At 42.6% G+C, this 11023-nt stretch overlaps 1 protein-coding gene across 1 annotated transcript in view; it reads right to left on the bottom strand.

Annotated features, from left to right (window-relative positions):
- LOC138260787 (antimicrobial protein CAP18-like) overlaps window positions 1-9726 on the bottom strand; it is a 30035-nt gene extending 20309 nt beyond the window's left edge. The window contains exons 1-2 of the mRNA XM_069209240.1: window positions 9512-9726; window positions 6718-6825 (exon numbers count right to left, since the gene is read on the bottom strand). Of these exons, the coding sequence (XP_069065341.1) occupies window positions 6718-6825; window positions 9512-9685 (282 nt within the window). The 5' untranslated portion in view covers window positions 9686-9726. The remainder of the gene's footprint in view (window positions 1-6717; window positions 6826-9511) is intronic.
- Between the last annotated feature and the right edge of the window lie 1297 nt (window positions 9727-11023).

Here is an 11023-nt window from a genome sequence, read left to right on the forward strand (position 1 = left end):
TTTAATAAACTTGCTCGCGCTCCCGCTACGCGGGATGCGCACGGGCGCCCCCGGGCCAAGGGCGGGCCCGTCCTGTGCCCGTCGGAGACTGGAGGAGGCTGGCTGTGCTCTTTCATCTGCATTGTGGTAGTAGCAGGCTTGCCAGTGCCTGGTCAGTGCCTGGTGGGACCGCCAGTCCCAGGTACCCTTATTCTCTTCCTACACCTAGGGGATCTGTGTGGGCTGGGTCATCATTATTCAACTTTCCTTTTGTTTTCGTTCTTGGGGGCCCCAGCCCTTGGCTCGGACACGCCATAGTGAATAATGGGGAAGCATAACGCAGATGATGTCCCTGCGCCACCTTCTGGCGCCAAAAAACACAAGAAACGAGCTGGTCGGAAAATTGATGACCCTCCTAAGCCCATTATGAATCAATTTCAAGCTATTGACTCCTTGTTTGAGGAAGTAGAGGCAATATTGAGGATTCCATTCATTACCGCTCCTCCCATTCCTGCTACTTCGACTATTAGGAAGATCCCGGATTTACTTAGCAAAAAAATACGGACACCTCTTTTGTCGGTGGAAGCGGACCTCCATCCCCCTCCTATATCTGAGGCTGCAATTTCCTCACCGCCAATGAGGTCTACTTCGAATGTTGAAGTTGCAGAATGTAACTAATGTAGGGACTCTCGGCATTTGGGTTCCAAGTCTGTAGTTTCTAGTGATATTCTCTGCTCCAATAGATTTGAACTCCTATCCACTTCTAGCGAGAGCCCAGGTCGCTCCCCTTAATTTCTGTGGAACCTGATACAGAGGAACTGGTCTGGCAGGCTCAATGCAAGATGTCACTCGAACTGGAAAATGTTTCCCAGAAGCTGGACAATTTAAATTCCTTGGTAATGGTTATTTTGGGTAAAATCTCTGGCCTATCTGAGACAAAGGTATTGTGTAATTGTAAATCACTTAGTACGAATGACCACCTTCCTGAGTTGATTGGAGGGCCTAAGGTGCTAGCTACATTAGACACTGGGGACAATTTAGCTTATTACCCTAACTGTCCAAAGCTGGGGGCTAAGTTTATGAGTATGGCAACAAATAAATAGGAAAGTTGCCTCTTTCTATCTGATGGCAACCCTTCCGACTCCGGTCGCATGTTTATTCCTGCTCCAACAAACAACGATCCACGTCCTCCCTGTATAAATCCCCTGTCCATGGGAGCTATGGTTGGGAAGGGTGCATGGGTGCATGCAAGTCCACCCAGAGTCCCACGCCAAGATCAATCCAAATTCACTCAGGCGACAGTTCCAAAGGGGAGAAATGATCAGAGTAGGAAGGATGCATACATCTACATGACAGGGGTCCCCAGGTTATTTGCTGGGCAGAGAGAGTCCCATGATTCTCTCATTAATAAAGTTGTCTATTGGTATCGCATTCAGAGGAAATGTCTGTCTGTTATCCATTCTGATATTTGGGAGGCACGTAGATATGCTCAACCAGACTCAGATTTTGATTATATTTCAATGCTCTTTTTTGACACCTCTATGGTTGATAACCTTTTGGCTTTCAACCTACGGACTCATTCTCTGACATATGGTAGAAATATCGGAATTGGCCTCTGCATGTATTCTCCGGGGGGGGGAGTTGCAAAGGACCAATAGACCTTCCAATACTCATGAGGGAAGGGCTCTGGGCCCACTAAATAGCAATCGATCAGCTTTGACCAAGATCCGCTCCCCCCGGCTATCTGATTAAGATTGACTAAACGACGTCTCTCCCTCAGTGCTCCCACCTCAGATGCTATGGTTTATAGAGGCAAACGATCAAGGGTCCTGAACACAATCATACCCCCGAGAGCTAGACCCACACTTGTGCCCTTTGTACTTAATATTGTATCTTTGAATGTGGCTGGAATAAGGAAAAAGATGGGAGATCCTGGATGGGTTAACTTCATCTCTAAGCAAGATTTATGCCTCCTTCAGGAAACCTGGGCGGAAGAACTAATATATGTTGAGGGGTTCACAACTTATTCTGTCGGAGCTCAGCCTGCCTCTGGAGGCTTTGGTAGGCCTATGGGTGGGCTCATGATTCTAGTGAATAAGAAACTGCAATGCGACCACTCTGTATTTCCGCATAACTCATGAGATCTATTGGGTGTCAGACTTATATTTCACCCTGGTTTCATAGTGACCTTGGTCAACGTGTATGCGAGGTTCGTCCCCCCCAATATGGAATCAAGGGTACTTGCCCAGTTAGTTGAGCATATGGAATCTTTGCATCCTTCTAACCATCTGGTGATAGGGGGCGATATAAATTGTTATTTTGTATGTAAGAACCTCGTAGGTAATTTAACATCTGAAGAAGATGACTCCTGGGGTATTCCCCAAGTGAAGGATGATTCTCTTAGCATTGGTTCTTGTGCCGATACACAGATGGCTTCCCTTTGCCTATGCTATGGACTCAAGGAATGTAATGGACGGACTAGATCTGATCTTAATCGTGCCCCCACTTTTAAGCGGGGGTGTTCGTTCAGCACTATTGATTATTTTTTTGTTGACACCAGGCTTTGGTCACATATTCTGGACATGAAAGTTGAACTCCGTCATGACAGCGACCACTACCCTCTAAGGGGGTTATTACAACTTTGGAGGAAGTGTTAATCCATCCCAAAAGTGACGGTAAAGTGACGGATATACCACCAGCCGTATTACGAGTCCATTATATCCTATGGAACTCGTAATACGGCTTGTGGTATATCCATCACTTTACCGTCACTTTTGGGACAGATTAACACCTCCTCCAAAGTTGTAATAACCCCCTATGTCTTACTCTATTCAACAAAGCATTTGGGAGAACTCAACATCTAGAGATCACTGATGTTCCGATCCCTTCCCTAAACTCCAGGCAAACTCGTGTTAGTTGGCCAAAAGTTATATCTAACCCACTTCTGGTTAAACAAATGTATTCTTCCTTTCTACAGCTGTTCTCCGGTCTTGAAAAGCAAGAGGTCGATAGTCTTCCAATCATGAAAATTCATGCTGAATTTATACATTTTCTACAGAATGTTTTTTATAAAGAAACCACTGTGAGACATACTCTAGATGCTATTCGATCCAGGGAATGGTTCAACAATGACTGCAACCTTGCTAGGCTCAATCTTAAATTAGCCCTCCGCAAGCACTCACAGGAGGAGATCAGGACCGGTAGAGTTAGCTACACTAAGGCCCTGAATCTAGCGAAGAAAAACTGGGAATTTGAGATCTGGCAGAAGCTGCTAGAGGCAGTCAAAAATCGAGACAAGGGTTCTTTATGGAGGTTGTTGACTCACAGGCAAAGAGAGGGTAATGTTATTCCTAATTTTCACATCCAGTCTGAAAGATGGGTGGCTCATTTCTCCGAGATTTATGCCTCATCTGTGCAACAGCATCACAAGGCCTATACGGGTGGCAAATGTAGACCTCTCATTGAGGGTCCCACGGAGGATATTGTTTTTACAATTGCTGAAACCACAGCAGCTATTAATTCTTTGAAACCTGCTAAGGCTCCTGGTCCTGATAAGATACCGGGGGACCTGTTTAAGTCTGAACCCGTTATTTGGGCGTGGTACATTAATACTTTATCAAATGCTATCGCAGCAGGTAGCCCCATTCCGGACTCGTGGCTCGGAGCCAAAATTATCCCTATTTACAAAAAAGGAGATGTGGGACTGCCAGCTAATTACCACCCAATTAGCCTCATTGATAATCTTCAAAAGATTTTTTCTAAGCAAGTCCTAGACAGGCTAATGGACTGGGTCCAAGCTAACCAGGTTCTATCTCCCCTTCAGGCTGGGTTTCGTTAAAAAATGAGCACTATGGACCAAGTTTTTAGATTTTTTTTGTTACTTTGGAAATACGCTACATTGGCCAAACAAAACTTTTATGTTGCTTTTGTTGACCTTAAGTCTGCGTTCGATCTTGTTCCAACGCAGAAATTGTGGGAAGTCCTAAAGAAAATTGGCGTCCCGATGAACTTGGTACATCTAATCCAAAGATTACACAAGAACACCTATGCTCGAGTAAGATGGGGCAGCCAGGGGGAACTTACTGATCGTATTAATATCAGGCGGGGAGTACGCCAGGGCTGTGTCCTGGCACCTACTCTCTTCTCGTTGTTTATCAATGAAGTAGTGCAAGTTGCAACTGATTGTCAAAACGATGCCCCTTCCTTGAATGATTCAAAAGTTCCAATTCTCTTATTTGCTGATGACTCCCTCTTGATCTCTAAAACACCTATGGGCCTTCAGGCCCTCCTGGATAGGTTTAGTGTGTTTTGTGCAGATCATGGATTGGAACTTAACTCTAGTAAAACAAAACTTATGATCTTTGGTCCTGGTAGCTCAAAACGATGTAACATTTTGTATAATGAGGTTCCTTTGAGCAAGGTATGCTCTATTGATTATTTAGGGGTGAGAATCAGCAATCATATGAACTGCAGGCCCAGGTAGGGAAATGCTCAGCCCTCCTAGCACATAGGTCAGGGGCTATTTTGCGTTTTCAAATGTCTAATATTAAGAAAGCTGTTTCCCCAGCTATTAAAATTTATCTAGCCAAGGCTCAGAGCGCCGTGGTCTACGGTGCTGAGGTCTGGGGTTGCTCTAAATCTAGCAAGTTATCTGTGGGGGAAAATAATTTTGCAAGACCACTCTTGGCATGTCCTCGTAGTACGCCCCTGGTTCCAGTGTTTTTGGATCTAGGGTTCCCTCGCATCTCTGATGTAATAGCTTTAAGGCCTTTAATTTTTTGGGTTCATATTTGGACTATCCCTGAATTAGTCACATACAAGGAATCTTTGCAAGACTTATTGGATAGACCAAATGTACTTTCTAACCCCTGGTTCAAGCACATTTCAGAATGGTTCCATATCTTGGGACTCAGTCACTTTTGGCGCCAGCCCAATAATTTAAGGAGGGCTCACAAGGACCACCTGATATCTGTTTATTGGTCCCATGTTAGGGAAAAATATCTGCTCTGTACTTCACATGGTAGGTTGACGTCTCTTTTCCTCGATTATAAGTGGTTTCCCCACTTCGAACCCTTCCTGGACTTAATTACCGATCAACTAAGTAAAAGTTTGTATGTTCGATTTAGGTATGGATGCCTCCCTTTACAGTCCTTTTCTAGTTCATGGAGCTCCACCCTGTTACCTGATAAATGCCCCTGCTGTAATGGTTCTGTGGAAACTGTAGTGCACTTTATGTTTATTTGTCCTGCCTATGGTATTGCCCGGCGGAAATGGCTTTGTCCCGCTTGTAGAAACATGGGGTTGAGAACGTGTAGAGATGCCCTTAGGCTGATGTTGAGAGATTGCTCCTCTCCTCTAATTTGTGCGGTCAGCATGTTCCTTGTGTCCGCTTGGCATATACGTACATACTTTTTAAAAGAAGGATTACAGTGATTTAATACTAATTGATCCCTGATTTTATCTTACTCTACCTAATTGCTTTATTCATTGAATTTCTTATAAATTATTGATGAGGAAGTTAAAAGCAGCCAACAAAAGGATCTTTGACACTTCCCCCTTATTTATAGGACGGGATACATATGTGAAGATTTATTTTAATTTTTTCCTCTTTGTACACTCGTAGATTCCTCATTTTACAGTATTTTTATCTTATTCTTATTACCTACTTTTTAAATTTGTTGTTATATATTTATTATGTATAGATCATGATTTTATTGTTGTAAGTTATTGCTTTGATGGGTATTTAGACCAAATAAAGCTTTCTTTGTGATGAGGTGGTACAAGCCTTCTGCATCAACCTTCCAACGCTTCTCTTTCTGTTTCTCCCTTTTAAATTTAGAACATTTTGTGTACAGTGGGTAAAATTCTCTAATAGCCTTATAGACCTTCAGCCATGGGTTATACAATTGTTAAAGGTCGTCTCCCACGTTATAAATTAGGTCAGGGCCTTTAACAGCTGCTATAGCCCTTGGTAGTGGGCTATAAGACTACAGTACAAAGTTTTTCTTCTCAGTTTTTTCTCTATAGGTTGTAACATATGTCAACTATCTTGGGAGCTTGAATCAAGGAAGCAGTTCAAGTCCCCTGCTTCATCAATATTAAAACAAATTTTGTTTGCAAATTTGTGAACAATGCTGATATGCACTGTGAACTGAAATGCCACTGTAAACTTTGAGCCTGGAGAATCTGGCAGTAATTTAAAAATAAAGCACAGAATCATTAACTCTTGTTTGTGGAGGACTGCCACTTTTTCGCCTGTCCAGGTTTTCTGAAGTGAATCCCATTATCAGATGAGAATGACTTTGGTTTGTGTGCTTTTATAATGGTAGGTATATTGACCAAATACTTGGCTTCACTTTGTACCACACAAATGTCCACTCAAAACCTTAGTAAATAAGAAAGAACAACCCATGTCCCATTTTGAAATTACAGAACTTGTATTTGGTTAGTGCTCTCAGTTGTTGAGGTGCTTGCAGTATATGGTGGACTTTCCTCATTAAGGAAAGATCCACATTATGGAAAACAGTGACAAGTATGAATGAATCATCAGAAAAATCCATCCCATTACACAAAATTGAAATAAAGATGCAAAACGTTTTTAAAAGCCAAAATTTCTAAGGAAGAGTTCACATTCATCTTTTTGCTACAAGAATAGGGAATTCACTGGATGCACTAATATTTCGCTAGCAACGCATGGTATCGACGTACAGATGTATTTCAGGGCAAACAACAACTTACCCCGTCCACTTTAAAGTCACATTCTTCAGGATTTTTCTTCCTATCTGACTTTGAGCACACAGTCTCTTTGATTCTAAACCTCAGCTGAGCAGAGAAGGTGAGCTGGTCCTGCAAGAACAGTCACCTATTAAAGCATTGGTGCTGCACAATGTCATGCAAAGAAAAACATATTTAGAAAATAAGAGCTTAACGTGCCGGCAAGGTGACATCATCCTTTAGTTGAGTTAACAAAGCAGCCATCCGCACCCATGGATCATCCTACAGTAAAACAGTCAGCAAATTCAGTACTTGCCACACTCATGGAAAAAAAAGCATACCCATACAAACGGTGGACATTTTGTTCATTTTTTTCTAACATTCCTCTATTGGTGAACCCAGCAGTGCCCTTGCAACAGATGTATTGGCTACTATACCAAAAAAAAAAAAAAAAAAATACAAATGCTGCTTTGATTTCAGAAACAGTGTTTTATTTAGACTAAGAGGTGTCCTGCATGAAACTTTTACAATCAATGTAGCATTGCCGATCTTCACTATATTGTACCAACCTCTGATTAATCCCTGAAACAACATATGATCATATTTATTCTGATCTGAATTAATACTTAATCTCAAGGCCCATATTTAAGAAAAAGTTGCACATCAGTTGTGATGCGCCATTTTCTTGCGCACCCCTACCGGCACCTAACAACACCAGGGTTCCACTGTATTTTTATTACGGGGCACCATGGCAGTCGTTAGCACAATAGCATAACATTTTTAAAGCTATTGTTTTGACGCTAAGCAGCAAAGTGCAAGGAGTCCCATAGGTTACTATGGGAGCGTCATTTTAACATCTGTTCTGAGCAGACATAAAAAATGATGCCAAAAATGGTGCATTGAAATCTTTTAAATTTCACTGTGCCATTTTTGCGGGCCTCCTAGCACTGGAACGCCCCCCTTGCATACATTATGCCTGGCGTAGGCATAATGTGGCACAGGGGGTTTCATAGTGGTGCAATAAAAGCATAGGGCCTCTTTGTAAATATGGCATGGCAGAAAAGTCACTTTATCACCACCTTAGCATAAAAACAATTATGCTATGTTGGTGCTAAGGTGGTGCTAGGGGTTCTTAAATATGCCAGCTAATGTGGCTTTGTCTTCTGTCCAGCATGCTCGTGACTCTTTGAGAAAGCTGAATATTATCAGGGAACGGGTAATCAGATGTCAAGCATTCCACTTTTGAAACGGAAAAAATCAAAATTTCAGATAGGAAAATAGCCCCAAAGAATTCCATGGTAACAGCACCTGATATTCAATTGGTCAGTCTTGGTGGTCCCACCACAGTAGGAATGCAGCTCTCTTAAAGCTCTCACAAGAGCTGAACAGCTGGGGCTGTCAGGCAAAGGCCTCACTCTTTGAGGGTGCTGGCTGCCACAGAAGGGCTCCGTGGAGAGCACAAGCGCAGCCGAACCTCTCCATGGGATTCTTCATCATGCGGGAAGCGTCATAAGGACATTATAGGTGGGGAGGAAGGTTTTAGGGTGGGGGTATAAATAGCGAGGGTGGGGAGGGGTCACCCTCTTCCTGGGGTGATGTTCTTGCACTGCAAGAATTTTTTTGGCCACCCACCCTATATGACGCGTGTGCTTGGTGTGTAGATGCAGAGTGGAAGGTTTGTGGTTGCCAGTGTAGGGTAGGTTGCATAAGCAATGGCATTATTTGGGTGGGTGGAGAGTCAGATGTGGACCTGCCCACCCCTCGGGGGGGAGAAACACAGGTGAAGGATGACAGTGTGTGGGATGCCCGAATGGGGCAGGTAAGGAAGCAGAGCGTGAACAATTGGTGATTGGAAGGTGGAAACTGGGTGAAAGGAGGTAAAAGTGGGTAATGAAAGTGAAAGGCAGGCTTAAAGTGGGGTGGTGCAAAATGGCTAAACTGCAAGTTAAATGTTAATGTTGTTATAGCATTTGACTTATTTCCTGTCGTAATAAAAGGCCTTTTACACTATACTTGACATAGTAATGATTGTGTCACGATGCTATATGTATTTAAATATCACAAACTCAAGGCCTAGCCCACTTTTGCAACATATTCATGATCAAGCGGGCAAACCACCAGTATATGGCGCCATATGCTTGGGATATCTTGAAATCTATCCAACAGATTTGTTTTTATTCTTAACAACTTGCTTGTGCTAGGAGCAAATCTGCAAGGGGCCCCATATGAGGTTTGTGACTCAGCCACACTAAAGCTTCTGACAGACCTTAGGTCATTTACAGTTCTTCACTTGTTTTATATACCATGTGCACGTCATCCTATTATAATATGATTCTTTGAAATCTTTTAAAATATATTGAAGAAAATGGATGTTAACAGAGCTGGACATAGTGTATTTGTCTAAAAGCAGTGCTGGTTGACTATGGGCTAGTCACACAAGTAATAGATAGCAGGCAAATGGCACTTTCCCAAACTCCTAAATTAATAAATACATACATACATGCTTACAAAGAAGGGAGGACTTTCCATTGTCCCTGTTGATGCTGCTCCAGATCTCTAGGTGGTGAAGGAGTTTGATGCCACTATTCAAAATAACGATCTCCCATGATCACTATTATTTAGAAATTATTGTAAATACAGATGGCAAAAGGTGTCAATATGTGGACTCTAGTTTGCATCAAGCAAAATGAAATGTGATTTATGTTGACGAGAAGGTGAAGAATGAAGCAATTATTCAGGTCGTTTGAATTCTAAATCTAATCTAAGATAGAAAATTCCACTCAGTGACATGCACAACTTAAATCAGATTCCTTCTTACCATCCATGGATCATCTTTGACACGCCTGTATACAGAGCTTGTGCTCTGTCGCTCGCTGTAGATGTCAATAGCTACTACTATTGCTCCATCCTGGACTGTCTGCGGCTGAAGAGGAATTGCATTGGCTGCAGTTGACACTACAAGGAACAGCAAGGCTTTCCACCAATTCTCCATTCTGTTGGTCTTCTACTCGTGCGCAGGATGGAAGCCGTGTTCTGTAGTGGAAGAGCTTCTTATAGATCAGGATTGTTTCCCCCTAGGAGAAGGTGTGCCTCTTCTTACAAAGTGTGGGTTTATATTTTCCTGTTGTACAAAAACTCCTATGATTCAAAACAAGCCTGGGCACGAAAAAAGAGACAGGCCCTTTTCCTGAGCAATTAAATTGGGAAACCATTTTAGCATGAGTTAAACATTTATTATGAAGTCTCTAAACGCAAACGAATGCAGTGACTAATATGTGCACCTTGCTCCAGGAGATGGGAATCAGCACTCATTTTTAGTGGCCGGTAATCATTTCTCATAATTAAATGCTGACTCGTAGCAAGGGAGAGAAAGACAGAAAGGGAACGAAGGAGGAAGAGAAACATAGAGGGGTCGTGACAAAGGGAGAAAGCAGGGAGACCGCAGGAGTTGTAAAATGAGGTAAAGAAACAGAAAGTGGAGTCGAAACTATGCAGCCTTGATATCTGCAACAGCGGCGTTCAACAGCAACATTAGTCACCAGCACTTTTTTAGGGTCGAGCCTGTGTCTCATGCGCTCGCGCATGTGTATCGCAGCGAGACGTTTTAGGTATTAGAACAGGGCTCGGAGCCTTGTCGACGTCAGGTCAGTGTTTTTCATTCGTTCGTGGGCTTGCCTATTAAAATCCGCTTCCTTTCATTAGTGGAAGGCATGCATACGTCATGCCTTTTCCGGTGGCTAGCCCTCCCCGAGCGCATCGACCAAGTACAGAAAACATGCGAGGCTCGCTGTTTTCTGTCCGGCTCGTGGACTACTTTTTCTCTATTTTCCTAGCGCGATTTTGCTTGGCAGAAGTCGAGCGCTTTACACAATTAATTGCACTTTTTCGGGTTACGTATTCGGGTTAGGAGTTTACAACGCTATCAGCTCTAACATGAGCAAACGCGAGACCCGTTGCATTGCAAATGCTTGTTTTTTAATGAAGCGCTGTTATGCCTTAGCATCGGGGTCACTTTAAATATGTGATTCTACGTCCATGGCGTTTTTCAGGCATAATTATGGTTGTTATAGCATTTGAGTTATGTTGCCAGTTGCTGCATTTAAATGTTAAACTGATAAAAATGAGGTGAACTCTTTGCTTTTACAGTGTTACCGTGTACATTTTGATAACATTGTGAATGTGAAACATTGTGCTGCATAATTTGCCTTTCCTTGCTGCATCATTTAGTCAACATTGCCACATAATTTAGGTCTCCACTTCTGCAAAATTCTAGTGACCCTGTTTAACGCAATTATCAGCTAATACAGCACAGATAAAATTGTGATTAGGA

Source organism: Pleurodeles waltl, chromosome 10 (genome assembly GCF_031143425.1).
Source record: "Pleurodeles waltl isolate 20211129_DDA chromosome 10, aPleWal1.hap1.20221129, whole genome shotgun sequence".
NCBI classification, from domain to species: Eukaryota; Metazoa; Chordata; class Amphibia; order Caudata; family Salamandridae; genus Pleurodeles; species Pleurodeles waltl.